The sequence below is a fragment of the Melampsora larici-populina genome (assembly GCF_000204055.1).
Source record: "Melampsora larici-populina 98AG31 unplaced genomic scaffold MELLAscaffold_52, whole genome shotgun sequence".
NCBI lineage: Eukaryota > Fungi > Basidiomycota > Pucciniomycetes > Pucciniales > Melampsoraceae > Melampsora > Melampsora laricis-populina.
The window spans coordinates 132450-151933 of record NW_006768816.1 but is presented as its reverse complement, the minus strand read 5'-3'; the positions used below and the strand labels follow the sequence as shown (position 1 = coordinate 151933).

Here is a 19484-nt window from a genome sequence, read left to right as displayed (position 1 = left end):
ATCATCTTTAACTACTACCAAAACAACCACCCATCAGTCATCTCATCCTCAACGAATCTATGAAACTCATCAAGGTAATTTGATGTTTTGTTGGAATGGAAAACTAGTGACTTCAAGACCTACTAATTCGATTAAATTGGATTGGGTACCATTGATGTACTTTAAACTATTATCATGCTTCAATCGAAACGTCAAACCTGAAATCCAACAAGACATTCAATCCAAATGGATCTTAAACTTACCATTACAAACCATTGGTTCATTAATCTTAATCATCGGATTAGGTATTATCTTTTATATAGGCAATTCTCATAGTTTAAGTCAACATCCATTCGGAATCTTCATCTTGATTTGGTTTAGTTATAGTTGGACAATTTGTTTGTGTTCGATGGTCAAAACGATTATCACAGATCCAGGTGTGATACCTAGGTTTTTAGATCCTACACCTGAACTGGAATGGAAACCGAGTCATAGAGCTTCTAATTCGATTACAGCTTCAACTAATTTAGAAAAATCGGAGCTTCATTCACAATTACCACCACCACCACACACGACCATCAATTTAGGTGACTGGGAACTTTTACCTCGTTGGATCAAGATCGAGTCTAAAAAACCATTGAATCCGACACGACAAGGAACCCACGAGAATCGAGTAGAATCAGAAGACGAAACAGAAGAAGAAGAAGAATGGATCCAATCGAAATGGTGTTCGACCTGTTGTACATACCGACCCCCACGTTCATCACACTGTCGAATGTGTGATTGTTGTATCGACGGCTTAGATCATCATTGTACTTATTTAAATAATTGTATTGGATCTCGAAATTATTTATATTATCTTACTTTTTTGATCACGAGTGTTTTGAGCTTGGTCATGATCATTGGAACTTCGATTTGGAGGGTTTTGAACTTTCATCAGTCTAATCAAATTGGTAATCATCCAATCTCTGTGTCTGTCTTGGTGATCTCTTCAATCGTTTTGTTTCCAATCACTACTCTCCTGTAAGTCCATTCTTTTTCCATTGTATTTTCCACATTATGATATCAATCTGATTTGTTTCTTTTGTGCTGTGTGTGATTATTAGGTCGTATCATGTTTATTTAACTTTCAAAGGTTTAACAACAGTAGAACACATCAAAATCCAAGCACGTCAAACGATTTTAAAACAAACCCAAGCTTCGTCACATCAACGGTTCAAGAACTTACGAAAGTTTAAGTTTTCTAAAACCTTTCAAACCGGATTTTATTTGATTTTCTTAAGACTTTGTGGTCCTTTAAATCCAAATTCGATTCCTTGGGATGATCCAATCGATCAATCTTCTCAACTTTTAATCGATCCTTGATCTTTCTTTTTTGATGAACTCAATTAAAGCTTTTTCTTTTTTGCTTTTCTCTTTTTTGATTTTCTTCTTTTTGCTCTTTCTCTTTCTCCTTCTCTTCTTTTTTTAATAAAATTTTTATTATCCGTGTTTGTTTTATTTATAAAAATGAACCTTACCTTGTAAAACTATCTTAGCTTTTCTCTTTAAGCATGTAATTTTGCAATCCTTTAAAGCAACATATATCTAATCCAACATATATCACCTTTTCTTTTCTCATTTCTCGTTATTCTTTCGATTTTTCTTTCATCCTTTTCATACTCTTGTACCTGTAAATTCAATTTACATATATATCCATTAGCTTTATAAACACATTCCTTTTGTTTTGATTTTTTTTCGATTTCGTTCTTTTTTGGAAGATTTTCTCTCGTTCATTCACTTTTTTCTTTTTTTTTCAACGGAAAATATATTTTATATATTGATAATAATTCATATACAATTTACTGTATCCTACATCCTACATTTTGAACAAACGTTTGGGAAGAGGTTCGAGACGCGGAAGACTTTCTGAAATAAGAATGCTTACAGTTTTGTGAGATGTTAAAAGGCTGGACGACCCCGGAGGGCCTGAGCGAATTGCAATGAGAGAAAACCAGAGACCCTAGGGGCGGTCTAACTAAATAACACTACAATAAGAAAAAACTATAAGCCTAATGGGAGGGATGGTGGGAAAACAAAAAACGAGCTAAAGTTCTGTAAGAAGAAATAAGACTCTCCGCTTCCTCAACCCTTCGATTCTTCTGGATGATGGTATCAATTTTTGGCTCCATTTTCTTGGTAAAGGAAATGCGTTGACGCTCTTGTCCAACAGTAGTTCTCTCCTTCAGATTTTGTATAGACGTTTCTATGAAGCCAAAAGTTCAAATAATCGACTTTGTACGATTCCAAGTACTTTGGACCCCAACATAAAGGCAATTGGCGCACTCAACACGATTTGATTTGAGGTTGTAAGTCTTGGCTTTTGATACGCTATGTGAGCATCCCCAGCTAGGCATCTTTCACGATGTTTATCAGGTGAGTGGGGAACTAAAGGAGTTCTCGAAGCATCTGGAGAGATCTTGAAGAAGGGCCTTGATTAAGTGCCATGTCACATACATACTGTTTCGGATTTTAACGACACATTCAGTTGACCAAAGGCAAGTACAAACAAGGAGGCAGATCACCAAGAGATTCAAAAAATGTATGAAAAAGTCGGACATTGATCACGTCATCTCAAAAACGAACACTCAAGCCTTTTGAAGCTTTACAGGAACAGAGATAGTGTTTAACATAGGGGAAAAGGCATTCTAGAAAGCGCAAAATAGTCATAATGAGTTCAAAGAACTGCAGTCTTGAGTTGGCGAGTTTTCAAAAAAACAAAAAGTGACTCACCTTATCTAAGAAGTACTGCGAAAAGGTCAATCGGTAACTATAATAAGAAAATCGATCAAAACACAACAATCATTAGCTCAAAAGAATGCGAAGAAGCTGTATGGTAAAATTCTTACGTCTTGTCAAATCCATCCAAAAACTTATCTGCAGTGGGTAAAGTAACATCCCAGTAATACGTTTGTTCGTCCGACTTGTATGTTGCGCCGGCAGCTCCAGCTCCAAGGCTCGCTACGAGTGGACGGCCAAGGGAAGTGGGATCATTTGCAAACCCGTTGAGTCCAAGCTCCCAAGCGATCTGTGTGTCGGATGAAGAAGGAGCTATTGCGATCACATTGCCAAACAGTTGAAGAGCTCAGCCTGATGGGGTGCTAATTATCATTCCACATCTAGGGTACACTTACATTGAAACTGTAACTTGAGGGTCAGTTTTTGCCCCGGTTTGACAACTGTGTCTTGAGCAGGTGACACAAATCGTAACTTCTGGCCAGTAACTGTTGTAGAAAAGATTAACAATAATCCAGCGGTTAAAAATTTAAGAGTGTGCATCTTTGAAAACACGTTGAGGGTTTGATGGATGATGAAAGCGGGTGGGTTGGGGGGGAATTGATAGCTGAGGTTGTGTTGCTTGTTTTATGTTTATGTGTGAATGGTGTGAATGATGACCGAGTGGACAGATGTCCGAGAGAAATTCTTTCCAGGATTGCGCGACCTCTTGCGACAGCCTGAGCCTGCGTGGGACTTTGTTAAGTCACGATCTTTCATTTGTCTATCGATCAGTGATCAGACGCTGACAGATTCAGATCGAGTTCGGTCGCCGATTCTGCGCTGGCAAGGATGGAGATAGAAGCCCCGTTAAAGCTGTGTTGAAAGGTGTTGAACAAGGTTGTGCCCCTTGTTGCACATGCACGGTGGTTGCACAGCCCACTGAAATCTTTTTTAAAACAAATTGAAAGTGGTACATCTGCGCAATATGGCGGTGCGTGAGAAACAGAGCAAGGTTCGATGTTTGGGATTATTCAGTGGACAGATCAAAGGTTGAAGAAACATCTATATACGTACAAAGCGTCCGCTCGAAACCAATTCCCATCAACACAAACCACGATTCCTCCAACCATCCAAGTTTTAATCAGTTTCTGAACTCAACATCATATTATACGATAAATCTTTGCGCGACAGGATGAATCTTTGCAACTTGTTATTTGCTATAGCTTTGAGTACTTTATTACCATCGGTACTGTCTCAAAGATTGTCCATTACTTCTCCTGGGCCCAATGCGGTTGTGAAAGCAGGCGCTACCACGGATGTAGTACTTCACTTTGAATGTAAGAAGATTTACCAATTCATAAATTCTGATGAACCAAGCTTGACTTGATCACTTATCTTTTGAACAGCCACCACTTCCTCAGTAAAACAAGTGGCATGTACTCTTGGCTTTCGACCCGTTGGTGCCGGCAACGCCCTTTATGCTGCCACCTTAGTATTCGATGAATCTGGACCAAAATTCGAAGGAAGCACCTATACTTGGAAAGTGGCTTTACCGAATGCCGACAAATTCGGACAGGGAATCGGTCAACGGTTCGTGATGAACTCTACTCAAAAAAGCCTTTTTGTGTTCATAATAAGGGTACTCAAAGCAAAGTATGTAGCGCTACATACTTTTCGCTACATACTTTTTTTGGCGGGGACAAAGAAAAAAAATATACTTTTGGCCTCGCCTTCCCCGCCAAAAAAAGTATATAGCAAAAAGTATGTACACGTACATACTTACTTTGAGTACCCTTAATTAATTAATTTGAATCCAATTTTCTCGAAACTCTTAGTTACAATTTGACACTTTCTCAATTCTACTTGCTCGGTGTAAGTGTTTTAGGCTGTTGAATCAACAATCAACCGTAGAAAAGGCTGATGATCATTTAATCACAATTTTATACCACTTCAAATCGCCATTTTTTCCCTTGGATTCTAATCTGCAGGCTACGAACACCCCAATGGTTTCCGAGTTTGCTAATGTTGTTACTGTTCAATAAGATCTTGTGATGCTCTTGTTTCGCATACTGGGCAGCTATTTTTATTTTGCCAAACACAGTCCTTTGACAAAACTTAGCTAACATGATCACCTTGAGATCAGAATAATTCGTTCAATGCTTGTGGTAAAAGCCAGCTGAACGCATCTCATTCCATAGCGAGGTTGTCTACTGGAAGAAAGTTATGTAAACCACAACAACCGATGATCTTGATTTGATCTGTTTTGTTTGAATTCCAAGCAAAATCTTATATAAATCCTCCGAACCGTTGTTGCACACTGTTCTTCAATGTATGCTGCTCAATAGAAAGGACCGGTCCTCATTCCAATTTTAAGTTATCTGAGCCGAGTAAGACTTATCGCGGGGTGTCGGTTTGGGAGCATCGGGGTTTCGTATGTTTTGTGATAATTATCACATGATAATTATCATGTGATAATACAGATTCACGTATAGACATCACATGGTACATGCATAGCCTTGTAGCGCTGTTATCTCACCCGGGGCTTGCTGCGCACGGGGCTAGCACTCACCGTGCTGCCTCGATATGGCAACCTCCCCCAAGCCATAGCTACCTCGATACCTCCCCCATCCCCTCCCTTACAATGGTCCAGTCTTCTGATCTCTTTCGGATATGGTCGAAAAAAAATTTTGTGATCAAGTTTTTCACTCATCAAAACCTGTAGACGCCGTCCACCCCACCCATGTCCAACTTTTCCAAATTATTTCGTGGTTCCACCACTTCACTACCAGCACCAGCCAAACAATATGCCCAGCGAGCCGGGTCCATACATTGGGGCCAAATACCGACGAGTTCCCCAACACCCATTCTTACCGACACCGTATCCTGGCGCTAAGGTTGGTCTGGCTTGTCCAGAATGTCCAGGCAACGATGCGTCTCTAGTTTACATCCACGGGGGGGGAAGACATCATTAAGATTCGGGTGAGTACGATTATGACTTCGTCCAATCATCTAAACCATACTTGTGCTGATCTGTCACACCCTTTTTACAGTGCTCGACGTTTGACAAGCATTACTACCAAACTTTTAAACTCAACCAATTGAATCACGAGATAGCGTTGATTAACGCTGGCATCAAACACCCCATTCCCTACGATCCCTCTCAGCATGGACCTCCGGTGAACATAAACGGCGCAGTCGTACTCCCTCGCCCTTCGAATTCTCAGGATACCAATTTGACACGACCCAAACGGCCGCCACCTGCTATCAAATGTGCTCGCCCAAACCAAGGACCCACCGCAGCCAAACATAAAAGCGCCGGTAACGCTGGATGTGTCTTGGGCTATTGCAAATCAGTGAGTGGATTTTTTTTTTTGGGGGGGGTCGACTTGACGTAACTCTTCGTACGGTGTAGTGTTGCACAGATTTCAGTGCTCCCGGCAGTTGCTATGAACACCGCCCAAAGGGACCAAACATAGGTCAACGCCCTGCGCCAATAAACCCACCTCAACTCGCTCCTGCCCAAGTTGGTGTCGCACCCATCCCACCCAAGCCCATGGACTCCGAGCCCAAAAGACCACGTGGAATACCTCCCCCTCAGTGCTCTCAGAGTGTTCGCCGTGTTGGGCAGATCCTCCCCAAAGAGCACTTTTCGGCGCTGGAAAGAGCCAGACACGCACACGCAGCCACTTCGCGAAAGGCATCATGCCCCTCCATTGACAAAGGCAAGGTCGTCAGCCTTCACTTTGTCACCAAAGTAAGTTTCAGACATCGTAGCGGTACTTCTGGTCACACTGACACAATTTCAGGAATCACGAACTCCTGTGATTTCACATCTCTTTGACACATGGCCAGTGGCTGTTTTGGGAAAATGTGTTTCTCTGGCTCGTCAGGTCGAAGAGGCTGCAGGGCCTGCCTGGGATGGTGATGTCCTTGTATGGGATGAACTCGTGAGGAATTGGGTAGGTTCTATCTTGATATTAGCCAAAAGAACACATACAAGAACATTAATCATAACCATTCCTTAAATCATCGGTATTTCAGCGTGAAATACCCATGACACTCCCACACAGATACATCGCTACCGCACAAAATTTGGTGGTGTGTATACCCAGTCATCGAGCAGGCCTAATTCATGACCTTCAAGAAGTCCTAGAGAGTTTGGGACAGGGTAAACCATTAGTGCCCAACAATACGACCACCAATCTAATCAATTCATCTCCCACATCGACACAATCACCCAAATCTCTTGGAAACACTGCAGTTACTGCTACCTCTGATGAACCCGACAACAGAAATAAGGATGACTCTTCTCTCATAGACTCGCCTGATATAATCTCAAAAGAACTTCGATCCACTGTTAGTAAAGGCTCTACAGCGAATCTGTCAGGGTGGCTACTGTTATGACTCACGAATTGGTCTAGTCAACAGTGTCGTGAGAAGATCCTGACCGTTATTCCGCTGGGTACGGGGAATATGTAGAGTTATCTTTCTAGGAGGGAATACGTAGAAAGCTTATGATTAGTAATTGCTATTCCGAAATTATACTTAACAAGTAAGTCTTGTACTACAGGCCCACTGTAAGGTAACAGAAGTTGGCAGGTCACGCCTGAGCCGTAGTTATCTCTAACTCGAGAGTTAAGAGCAGCCTGAGACTTTGAATCTACAGGGATCCCGCCAACAATATAGTTGCGAGACCTGGGTCCTTGACCAGAAGAGTAGAAGAGAAAGACTAACCGTTAATTATGTTTAACGAATAGGACAACTCGGTGGTTTTGTTATAACTATATAGAATAGCAAGGTATGACTCTGATTCTATAACTGATTTCAAAAGGGAACTAATGTGACTATTCTTTGGGAATTTCTTATTAGCTAGTGATCGAAAAAAGAAGAGTATTCTAATTAGATAATGGTGTAATCTAGATAGAATTTTGGGTTTGTAAAATCAGGTGAGTCCCTTCTTATTTTTGATTAGTCGTCCAGTATTTATACCTTCTTTTCTCAGTCATCCTCTTCTCAGAATTCTGACTCTAGCTTTGGTCTGCTTATTTCCAAGCTAGCTCAGCATCTCGTCACCGCCGTCTTACTAAGTCGAGGAATACTACGTATGTATTTACGTATTTTCCTTATATTGATCAAATAGTTCTCAGCGTTTGTTTCTTGGCATTCTACCAATATTTTACCTAATATTGTTGATTTTACTCGTCTGTTCAGGAGTTCTAGTCTTCGGTCTCCTCATTCCTTATTCACTAATCACGGACTTTCTGGTACCGTTCTTCTTTGGCTTATCTTTGAATGTAAGTTCTGGTCCGGCCTAGTGTTCCTCTTTGGGTACTCTTATCTAGCTATACATTAATTTCATATGCTCTCCTGTGAGTGTTCTAACTCTTACTTTGGTTTTTGTATATTCGTGACTTTTGATACTAAGTCTATACGGTGTTTTTGTTTGTTTCTTCGAAACGGGTATGTTTGTGATTTGTATATTTTATTTCGTATTGTTTATTAGCTCTTTGGTGTTTTCAATACTTAGAAGTTTCTTGACCTTGAAACTAGGTCTATAAGTTGTATATATTATAAGTGTAATCTAAATGTTAAATGATATATGAATTTTTATAATTATTGTAGCTCTTCTGGTTCTTATGTGTAAGAGCTCGAGAGCTGACATTCCCCAACCTCAGGGGTGTAATCTAATGACGCCCCAACCTCAGGGTTGTGCCCTAGTTTCTCGTCTCTCTACTCTGAACTTTCTGAGGAATCTATCGGAGTCTGGTATGTCTTTGGCTTCCAACCATTTGTCTTCATCCGTGTCTTTCCCTTTGAAGCGTGCCAAATAAAGTCTGGTGCTTTTCCCATTAACTTTCACGTATTTATCGCCGATTATCTTCTTAATGGCTCCTATGTTTTCTTCTTCCATAGGTGGGTCTATCTGTTCGACTTCTGTTCTATTAGGAAATTTGCTCTCATCTGATTTTTTGTATTTCTTTAACAGTGAGACTGGAAACGTTGGGTGTTTCCGTGCCAATTGTCCTGTTAATATAACTTCTACTGCGTTTGTCCCGTGTAAGGCTTTAATTACATAGGGTCCTATAAATGAGTCCTTCATTTTCCGTGGTTCTTGCAGATTTGTGAAATTTACTGTAGATATTAATACCAGGTCCCCAATCTTAAATGATGGCTCTTTATGCGTCTTATCCCAACGTTGCTTATTATACTCTTTTGCAGCTATTATACAATCGCCGGCGTGTTTTCTTGCTTTTTCCAACATGTTATGGAAGTCCATTGCTGTAGGATGGAACGTTGACTCTTTGTGTCGTATCATTTTTGACGGAGTTCTAATGTTAAATCCTCTCTCCACTTCAAAGGGCGATTTTCCCGTAGTGCTATGTACGCTGGTATTATACGCGATCTCTAAGGCTGGTAACAAGCTCTTCCAGTCATGCGTGTATCCATTATTGTCCTTGAACTCAAGACCAAATGCGCAATATCTCCTTATGAGGTCGCTGAGACTCTCAATCATGCGTTCCGCCAAGCCGTCTGTTTGCGGGTGGTACGCTGTAGACATCGCTAATGATGTTCCTGCTAGGCTGAACAATCCCTTCCAGAATTCCGAAGTAAATTTCGGGTCCCGATCACTAATGATCACCCTTGGTAAGCCTGAGTCTGAGACTATTCGTTCCCAAAATAGTAGTGCTACGTCCATGGCTGTAGCAGCCTTGTGGCATGCCAAAAATCTACAGCGTTTCGAAAATCTATCCACTATGACTAGGACACAGTCCACATTGTCGTGTCCAGCTGGTGGCAATCCCGTTACAAAGTCCATATTTATGACTTCCCACGGAATCTGGGGTTCTTCAATATGTTGAAGGAGGCCTAGCCTCTTTCCTGTAGCTCTATTTGCTTTTTGGCACCTATCGCAGGAGCTCACATAATCTTCTGTAAGAGCCTTCCAACCTGGCCACCAGGCTATTTGTTTGACTCTCTCAATAGTCCTTTCACTGGATAAGTGTCCTGACATGATATCATCATGGCATACTTTAAGTATATCTGTTTTAAGTCTCTGCGAAGTTATAACCATCGCACACGAGTGTTTTTCTCGGTGATACAGGATCCCACTGAGTAAGGTAAACCTGCCCTCGTCGAATGATTTCTTCCATTCTTTATCTAAAGATGATGACAGATCTAATGCTTTGCACCCTTGTCTCATTATACTTAGCAGTTTCACTGTGTTTGGTTCTTTTGTATAATCATGCATGACCTTATCGTAGAATTCCTCTGACAAGTCTGATATTGTAATTCCCATAATCGGCATATCTCGACCAATATCCTCGGGATCCCATGCCGGGTTTTCTATGTCGTTTTCTAGTGCCATCCTACTCAAGGCGTCTGCATTCTCATGTTTCTTTCCTTCCCTATGGGTTATTGTCATGCATGATCTGTACTCTTGAATAGCTATCTGCCATCGCAGCATATGTCTATTAGGAGTTTTCATGTTCAGAAGTGATTTCAGCGCTGTACAATCAGTTATGACTTCGAATAAGGCCCCATCTAGATAGTAGTGAAACTTCTCCAGTGCCCATACTAAGCACAGATTCTCTAGCTGAGTGGCCCCATATAAGTTTAGTTCGGATTGTTTCAATTTTCTTGAAATACAACTGATCAATCCCTCAAAGGGTTTGCCATCCACAATCTGGATCTGTTGCAGTGTGGCTCCTAACCCATCAAAGCTTGCGTCAACGTACACTTTAAAAGGCAGTTTGAAATCTGCATGAAGCAGGAATGGAGCCTCTGTCAACTTCTTCTTTAGTATATTCCATGACGCTACTCCATCTGCCGTCATTTCGAATGTTACCCCTTTTTGAAGTAATTTGTACAGCGGTCCGCTGGCTTTGGCAAATCCCTCCAAGTGAGACCTATAATAGTTCGCGAATCCCAGAAATTGCTGGACTTCTTTAACTGATTGCGGGATTTGTTTTTTGAGTACCGCTGCCACTTTATTCTGATCTACGGCAATCCATAAACCTGAAACTACATGTCCTAATGCTTTCAGTTCCTCAAAGGCGAAGTTAGTCTTCTGTAAGGATATCGTCATCCCCATTCTTACGAGTTTCTTAAAAACCAGTTCTAGTTTTTCTAAATGTTCTTCCCATGTCTCAGAAAAAACAATTATGTTGTCTATATAGATAATCAGCCAACCTTCACTCAGTTCTGCTGCAAACTCGGTATCCATCATGCGTTGAAAATGTGCCGGTGCACCTTTAATACCGAATGGCATTTTCAAATACTCGTGAATCCCCATGTGAGATATGATTCTTAGCAAGTATCTAGTCAACTCGTCTACTTCGTTTTGATGGAACCCCTTCATTACATCCATAGTCGTGATGTACATGGCTTTCCCTAGGTTCGTCAAACAATGGCTAATCCTGGGCATAGGATATCTGTCCGGTATTGTAAAAGTATTAAGTGCACGAAAGTCACCACACATTCGGGATTTCCCGTTGTGCCAGGCAATGATGACTGGTGTCGTTACATCCACCTCTTCATCTGCCCCTACCTTCCGCAAGATACCATACTGAACAAGTTCATTGATGTGCTTCTCAATCTCATCTCTGCTACGAGGGCTAGCCGGGTACGCCTGTTTTTTCAGTATTGGAGGATACGGTTTCTCAATATTGAGCCTCCGTTTAAGTTTATGACCTTTGATAGTCCCTATTGGGTTTTCGCCGTATGTGAAAGCCTTTTTATACTTCCTAACCACCGCCTGTAGGGAGTACAATTCCGTAGCTTTCAATCTAGGAGAGATGTTACATTCTCCAAAAGCTTTCTCAAAGCTTTCGTCTAATTTTAATGATACTGCTGCTATTTTCTGTTCTCTCGAAGAGTGCAACAGAAACTTCTTCCTTTTGTTTTCATTGCCAATTGTAAAATACTTTTCTTTACTGTGTACAATATCAAAGCCGTATAGTCTAAGGAACTCTCCTCCCAGTATAAAGTAGTTTGATGTTGCATTATCCATAACTACAAATTCAGGTCTAATTCTTACTGATCCTAAATGATGAGGAAATATCATTGGTATTTCTATTACTCCTAATGGTCGTAGCTTACTGCTACACCCTCTGAATGTCATATTGCTTGGTGGCATCATAGACTCCTTCCAATCTTTCACAAATCTATTCAGATAATCTGTTCCCACTATTGAGCAGGCTGCTCCGCTGTCAAGCAGGACTTCAATCTTCTGTCTTTCGCTGATCAGGGCTGATGTGATACAATGCTGCCCTATCGTGTGCGCTCTGCCTTTTTCAGGCTTCGACATAAGGAGCCTTGCATCGGATATTTGTGATGATGGCTTTGCGTTCTCTTCCCATTGTTGGGGTATAGACGCCTGCGACTGTAGTTCTGCTATATCCAGTCCTTCTTCTGATTCAACCGTGATCGTAGAGATATCCCCGTGAGCTTTTTCTCCACTCTGTTCATCCCATATCTTTTGGGGTATAATTGGGAATCAGAAGCTTCGGTACCTCGTACGTATTCTGCAATGTGTTCTATCCTTCAGCTCCACAGAAAATCCAAACTCCCGTAGGTCTTGGCTACCCAATATCAGGTGGTCTAAATTGTCGTCGATCAACACTATAAGGTTGACCATCAAGAAACACGCATTATATGCATGTTCTAGTTTAATCGGTATCAAGATATCTCCTATCATGTCCGAATCATCTGCATATTTCGCTGATACGTTGGTCGTTTTTGTATCAGTTTGCCATGTTGGCCAATATTTGTTCAGTACTTTAGTTGAGATTATCAATGGCTCACAGCCAGTATTAAGGAGCATCTCGCTGCTGTAGCCTGAGATGCTGATCGCAACGAACGGTCTACTTTCTGTGTTGTTGAACGTTACTCTTTCTATGAATGGTGGATGGTCGGTTGACGATACTGTCTCCTCAGCTATTCTTAGATTTTCCGCTAGATCCTCTAATGATACAGCTGGAGTCTGTACCTGTACTGTTTCCTCTGTGTGTATCATTACAGAAGGAGGGGAATCGTATTCTTGGTGTACTGCTAGCATATCAATATTGCCCACGCAAAGGTCCAGCTCGTCGTTATCTGATGATTCCGAGTCATCCTCTATTTCGTCATTGAACTTCTCCGTCAAGTATTCTTCGTTTTGTTCTTTGTCTGTTTCATTGCTTATAGCGTGGATGGACTTCTTCTCAAATCTATTGCTCTTATTGTCACGGAATGACACCTTTCCCGTTACAGTTCCTAGGTTTTTGTGATTTTTGTAGTCTTTTGATTTCCCGATATCTTGTCCTTTCGGATGTTCAATAGACCTGTGTTCTCTAAAACTAGATGATCTTTCTCTACTCGAGAAACTGTTTCGATCTCTGCTCGAGAAACTGTTACCGGGCCTTTGCGAAAAGGTATTGTTTTGGTAGTCTTTATTCTTGAGCAAGCTTCTCCCGATCAAGGTGTTGGTCACGACTTCTTCGAATATATTCATGAAGGCTTCGAAGTTGTCATGGTCTGTTATGCGGGATTGAACTGCGTGTTTGATGTCCCCGTTACATAGTCCTAGTATCTTATTGATTTGTTCACTAATTGAGAGAAATGGCCATGCAGCATCCATTCTCCTACGCTGCAGAAGAAGCCAGGCTAATGGCTTCTCTCTATTCTCCCATTTGAAGGTGTCTCTGTCGAAAGCTGTGGCCATCCTTCTTTTCCAGATTGGCGTACCAAAGTGGTCCATGATCATCTTTTTCCAATCATCCCATGATTTCTTTTCTTTTATATTGCGCCTTTTAACTGTATACCAGCTTCGCGCCGAATCTGTGAGTATTACTCCTAACTTACAAGTTATCAACGAGTCCGGAATACATGTATCTTCTCTTGTATTATCGATCCACTCAATCCATTCAAGGTGATTATACTCTCCCTCTCCGCTAAAAGTCGGCCAGTCTTTGGCTGGGATTTGGCCTTTTTGTAAGGCTTTCCTTTCCTCTGCCGCTGCTGCCGCTGCGTCTTTCTTTTGTTGTTCTGCTTCCTGTGCTGTGGAAAGTAATACAGCTGTTTCTAGCTTCGGAGCTACCGTTGTATGTTGTGCTTCGTGCTTCTCGCTATAATCTACGAAAGGATTATTTCCTAAAACTTGTACAGGTACTTCGTCTCTGTCATTTGCTTGTCTATCTATCATGGAGATGATTTTGGCTACGTGTCGGTGCAGCAAAACTATTTGGTGTGCTTGGTTATCTAGCTTCTCACCTAGTCTACACATCATTTCGCTAAGATGTGTGCTGTGTATCTCGATCATCTGTTTACATGCTAAGCTATGCTTATCTAGAATTTTCTCAATGCTGTGTTTACCCTCTGCGTGTGTACCTGCGTTTCTTTCCGAGAGTATTTCTTCTCTTATCTCTAGCACATCTTTTTTAATGTCGTCAAAATTCAAGGTTAGTTCATCATTCAGCATATTAATACCGAAGTCCCATTTCTCACTCAGTATTCTTATATCGTTGTCTAGTTTCTGTTCTATTGATTTCTGGAGGTTTCTTATCGTGTCTGATACTTCCTCTCCATGATTTATCGCTGTTGGGTTGTATTTCGGCGACAGGCTCTCCGTTTGTAGCCTTAGCTTACGGAGTTTATTTGCTAAGCTAAAGTCTTTGTCTAATGACGTGCTACTGAGCCCATCCGTATTATCCCTAACCGGTCCAGCTGCTACAAACGGAGATATACCGTGCTCGGTTTCTCTCAGTATATCTTCGATACTTTTAGGGTGCGCAATGAATTTTGATTCCTGAATCAAGTTGCCTGGTTTCCTCTTCCTCAGGGAATTATTACTTACTTGATCCTGCTGATCGTGTCTCTCTAAGTCATCCCGGTATTTGATCCGGTCTGAAATGCTCTCAGTCTTACTCGCATTGTCAAATGATGGAACATTTGTGGGTACAGTACTCTCTCTTTGTTCGAATCTGGGGCTCAGATGTCTGTTTTGTTCATGGACAACTTCATGATTCATTTCATTCGTCTCGTAATCTCTTTGATTACCCTCCTTAGTTGGTTGAACAACTCTTTTGTCTACTACATGTAAAATAGGACTTCTAGTTACATTGTTTTCTATAACAGGATTTCGATCACCTAAGATACGATGAGATGACAAAAATGGGCTTGGAGTGGCCGTAAACACAGTTCTTATTTGTGAGAATGTTGGTCTTTCGCATTCTTCTGATGCCCCTTGCCTTTGGATTTGTTGATCCCTTTCACTGCTCAATAGTACGCCTTGCTGAACGCCAACATCGAGTGCATGTTCTGGGCATCTTCTTCCGCTTGGGGTGGCTTCTTGTACGGTTCCTTGGTTTGCCGATGATTGTCGTGACGGACTGGTCCTCCCGACGATGTCGACTGAACTGGTTCTTGGATCTCGTTCCAATCTGGAGACTGGTAAGGTTTGTTGGGGTTTGCTGATCCGTGAGGGTTCTGGTTCAACCCTATGAAACCATTGCTGGTCTTCGCCAAGAGCTTCCTCTCTTCTACATACGGATCCCAGCCTAAGCTCCCCTTCTGTACTTCCTCCTTCCCTAGGATGGTCGTTAAGGCGTCGTGAGACATCTTCCATAATCCAAGAAAGATCGAGATTTGGCGGGTGTTGTTGGGATTCGTATCCTGGGCCGACTTCCAATTCTTGAAGTTGTGTTCGTGAAGTGAAATCAACAGTCGTTGTTGCTCTTGGGGGACCGTCGGTAGTGATTGATCTGCCGGTATGTCCTCTTGCATTGCGTCGCCCTGGTACTGAGCTAACTGAGCTTGCTCTTCGGGCGGTATTGCTGTAGTTCGGTCTGCCGGACTGGCTCTCAATGCTCCTGACTCTGTCAGATTTTCTAGGTGGCATATTTAGGCTTAGTTCGAAGTTAAAGCAGAACTAGGTAAAGTTTTAATGTTACTTACCAGGTTGACCTATAGACAAGGTCTTCAATGTCGTCGTGTGGGTTGTACCCGTTGTATGACCCTGGACTGGCTGGTTGTTCGGGCTCTGGGCTGTCGAGTTCAATGGGATCTTGCCTACTCCCTATTCTCCTTTCGTTAGAGCCTGATTGGACTGCTGCGTTTTGGTCACTAGGTGGACCGTAATGTTTTATCAGTGAGTTTGATCTTTTCTTTTGTTTTACTATTTTGTACTCACTCGTATTCTCCTGCGTCGAGTCTTATGGCCAAAGCTTTTAGTTTCTTGCCAAGCTTCCAGAGGTCTCTATACAACTCCGCCGGTAGTGGTTCGTTAAATAATTTAACCCTTACGAATGTAAAGATTAGACTTCCTAATGATTTATTAATCGCTAGGAGTTGAGTTAACACTGAGTTTGCTTCGTCCGAAATTTTGAAAGAGATACTGTAATCTAGGACTGAGCACGTGGTATCCAAAACACTGATTATAAATCTTGTCCGTGAAAGGATTTTCTTGGACAAAAAGGTAGTAAGGTAGTTCTTTGAATAGATCTAACGAGCACTGATCTATCAGATGGAAAGAAATTGTGGGATAGAAAATGATAACAGAAAAAAAAAATTGATATTTTTTTGTGGGTTTTTTATTGGTTTTCTAAAGCAAAAAAAAAAATATATATTGAAAACTAAAGCACGTTTTCTTTTGTTAGTCTTGGGTTATTAACACACAATGAGGCCCCCAATTGTCAGGGTGGCTACTGTTATGACTCACGAATTGGTCTAGTCAACAGTGTCGTGAGAAGATCCTGACCGTTTTTCCGCTGGGTACGGGGAATATGTAGAGTTATCTTTCTAGGAGGGAATACATAGAAAGCTTATGATTAGTAATTGCTATTCCAAAATTATACTTAACAAGTAAGTCTTGTACTACAGGCCCACTGTAAGGTAACAGAAGTTGGCAGGTCACGCCTGAGCCGTAGTTATCTCTAACTCGAGAGTTAAGAGCAGCCTGAGACTTTGAATCTACAGGGATCCCGCCAACAATATAGTTGCGAGACCTGGGTCCTTGACCAGAAGAGTAGAAGAGAAAGACTAACCGTTAATTATGTTTAACGAATAGGACAACTCGGTGGTTTTGTTATAACTATATAGAATAGCAAGGTATGACTCTGATTCTATAACTGATTTCAAAAGGGAACTAATGTGACTATTCTTTGGGAATTTCTTATTAGCTAGTGATCGAAAAAAGAAGAGTATTCTAATTAGATAATGGTGTAATCTAGATAGAATTTTGGGTTTGTAAAATCAGGTGAGTCCCTTCTTATTTTTGATTAGTCGTCCAGTATTTATACCTTCTTTTCTCAGTCATCCTCTTCTCAGAATTCTGACTCTAGCTTTGGTCTGCTTATTTCCAAGCTAGCTCAGCATCTCGTCACCGCCGTCTTACTAAGTCGAGGAATACTACGTATGTATTTACGTATTTTCCTTATATTGATCAAATAGTTCTCAGCGTTTGTTTCTTGGCATTCTACCAATATTTTACCTAATATTGTTGATTTTACTCGTCTGTTCAGGAGTTCTAGTCTTTGGTCTCCTCATTCCTTATTCACTAATCACGGACTTTCTGGTACCATTCTTCTTTGGCTTATCTTTGAATGTAAGTTCTGGTCCGGCCTAGTGTTCCTCTTTGGGTACTCTTATCTAGCTATACATTAATTTCATATGCTCTCCTGTGAGTGTTCTAACTCTTACTTTGGTTTTTGTATATGCTCTCCTGTGAGTGTTCTAACTCTTACTTTGGTTTTTGTATATTCATGACTTTTGATACTAAGTCTATAAGATGTTTTTGTTTGTTTCTTCAAAACGGGTATGTTTGTGATTTGTATATTTTATTTTGTATTGTTTATTAGCTCTTTGGTGTTTTCAATACTTAGAAGTTTCTTGACCTTCGAAACTAGGTCTATAAGTTGTATATATTATAAGTGTAATCTAAATGTTAAATGATATATGAATTTTTATAATTATTGTAGCTCTTCTGGTTCTTATGTGTAAGAGCTCGAGAGCTGACAGAATCCCATTTGTATCGATTTGGTCTTGGACTCGGACTCCGACAAAGAAGGTTTCACGGTACCTACAGATTTGATTGATCCGGCTCCAGTTACTCAACTCGATGATCAGGTATGTCATTTCCATCTTCCTATTTCTTGCACTCTCAATACGCAAGAATGTTTACACCAAATATTGTGCCTAAGACCGATACAAAGCCCTTGCCATCGGAGTTGAACAAGTCCAATCCTCAACCAACCCAGCCTTTACAAGAATGGCCCGGCAAAGGTCTCCGTGTGTCATCACTCCTTGAATGGTACGCGGCGTCGACAACTCGCGGAACTCGGACACCGCAGTGGTTTGAACGATTCGGAAAGGAGTATGAGTACGAAGATCAAACAGTCCATCGCTACTGGAGATGGGTGGACAAAGTCAGTTATGAGAGGTTTCAGAAGTGGCATCAGGAATGGCCTTTGGTGGGTGATGTCACTCAGGAAAATATCCTTGTTAGTCAAGCAAGGCGTGTTTTTCAGCTTGAATTCAACGCAGTCGCCAGGTTAAAGAATTCACTTGTGCATGAGCGTGGACTTGGTGTGGGCAAGGGTCCTCGACCGGTTGTTCCGCGGAAGAGGAAAAACGATTCATGTTTATCTTTGTTATGTTGTTTCCCTACTTCAGGTGTCAACTACATTCTTTTTTTGGGCGTTGTTGTCACCAGGTTAAATTCTCGATACTTCCCTTTTGTCCCTTTTGTCCACTACATCATAGATCTGTCTGACCCTGAAAATGAAAATAATTCGATATGTGCGTGTCATGCCTGGTTCGTCGTGGCCGTATATTGAACCCTTTGATTAATTATGATATGACCAGATCAACTCTGCACATACATCGGAAGGTGCTTGTTATAAAACGTAGTGATTCATGACCCGCCTAGTACAATCCTCTTCATCTCACTCACTATCTTTCAACTGTTTCCATTTCTTTTCATCTTTTTCAATCTATCACTCTGCCTTGCAACTATACATATATACGCTCAAATCAGCACGATCAAACATTTGGAGACCCACCTCATTGCTGTGAACAAAAAGTCGCAAGGCTTGACCCAATATGGAAGTGATATATTTATACAAAACTTTCGGATTTGGTGGGTACATATAGCTATAGCGCAACACTATATTCTACTTACGTTCCTTTCATTCCACAGGTTCACGTAGCATCCATATCACTGCATCAGAAGACCTCGGATGGAGGGCTCTGCCTTTTGATAATCACGATCAACCACAAGACCTAGACACCGACTTGGTCTTTGCGCTACTTCCACTGAGCGGTGATTGGCCACAATCAGATGCCCTTGACTACCAATGGGCTTGTAAACCTGCCAATGTGGATGTGGACCAAACTGGTCGTATTTGTTATTGGGACGGCCGTACCACCCATCACGCTATCATCAATTCCCCAAATCCAGCCATCGATAACATCCTTTTGAATGCATGTGCTCTTGATGCAAATCACGACACTCTGAAGGATCATCTTTGGTTCGCACAGATGTTTATCCATGCAGCGTGCCTTTTTGATAAATTCTGAATCGTCCTTGAGGACAAAATCGAGTTCACTTCGAAACAAAACAAACGCCTTAAGAACATGCGTGTAAGCCTACTAGATCTTGTGGTTTGCCTGCCAAGCGCCCGACTTATATATCTTTCTTTCTGCTTCTTTAGTTTGTTCAGAACGTGGTCTTGTGTAAGGGGAATGTTGGAGATGGTGAACCAGAGAAGCGT

At 41.4% G+C, this 19484-nt stretch overlaps 5 protein-coding genes across 5 annotated transcripts; 4 read left to right on the top strand and 1 right to left on the bottom strand.

The window, feature by feature from the left end:
- Positions 1–700: 700 nt before the first annotated feature.
- Positions 701–1137, top strand: MELLADRAFT_30497 (uncharacterized protein; the record flags this gene model as incomplete). Its single annotated transcript, XM_007415651.1, has 2 exons — positions 701–1002; positions 1086–1137. Coding segments are annotated over 2 exons (354 nt in total), but the record flags the coding sequence as incomplete, so codon positions are not given.
- Positions 1138–2429: 1292 nt separating this feature from the next.
- Positions 2430–3313, bottom strand: MELLADRAFT_75678 (uncharacterized protein; the record flags this gene model as incomplete). Its single annotated transcript, XM_007415557.1, has 4 exons — positions 2430–2666; positions 2752–2788; positions 2868–3069; positions 3153–3313. 4 exons carry the CDS (start codon positions 3295–3297, stop codon positions 2607–2609), a joined length of 444 nt encoding a protein of 147 aa, XP_007415619.1.
- Positions 3314–3928: 615 nt separating this feature from the next.
- Positions 3929–4778, top strand: MELLADRAFT_92738 (uncharacterized protein; the record flags this gene model as incomplete). The annotated part of the gene is made up of 4 exons (XM_007415652.1): positions 3929–4073; positions 4143–4326; positions 4572–4608; positions 4725–4778. 4 exons carry the CDS (start codon positions 3929–3931, stop codon positions 4776–4778), a joined length of 420 nt encoding a protein of 139 aa, XP_007415714.1.
- A 762-nt stretch (positions 4779–5540) lies between these two features.
- Positions 5541–6744, top strand: MELLADRAFT_111271 (uncharacterized protein; the record flags this gene model as incomplete). Its single annotated transcript, XM_007415653.1, has 5 exons — positions 5541–5630; positions 5787–6089; positions 6149–6490; positions 6543–6695; positions 6718–6744. 5 exons carry the CDS (start codon positions 5541–5543, stop codon positions 6742–6744), a joined length of 915 nt encoding a protein of 304 aa, XP_007415715.1.
- Positions 6745–17885: 11141 nt separating this feature from the next.
- Positions 17886–19290, top strand: MELLADRAFT_67303 (uncharacterized protein; the record flags this gene model as incomplete). Its single annotated transcript, XM_007415654.1, has 2 exons — positions 17886–18510; positions 18911–19290. The coding sequence occupies 2 exons, from the start codon at positions 17886–17888 to the stop codon at positions 19288–19290; spliced, it is 1005 nt and encodes a 334-aa protein (XP_007415716.1).
- Positions 19291–19484: the final 194 nt, after the last annotated feature.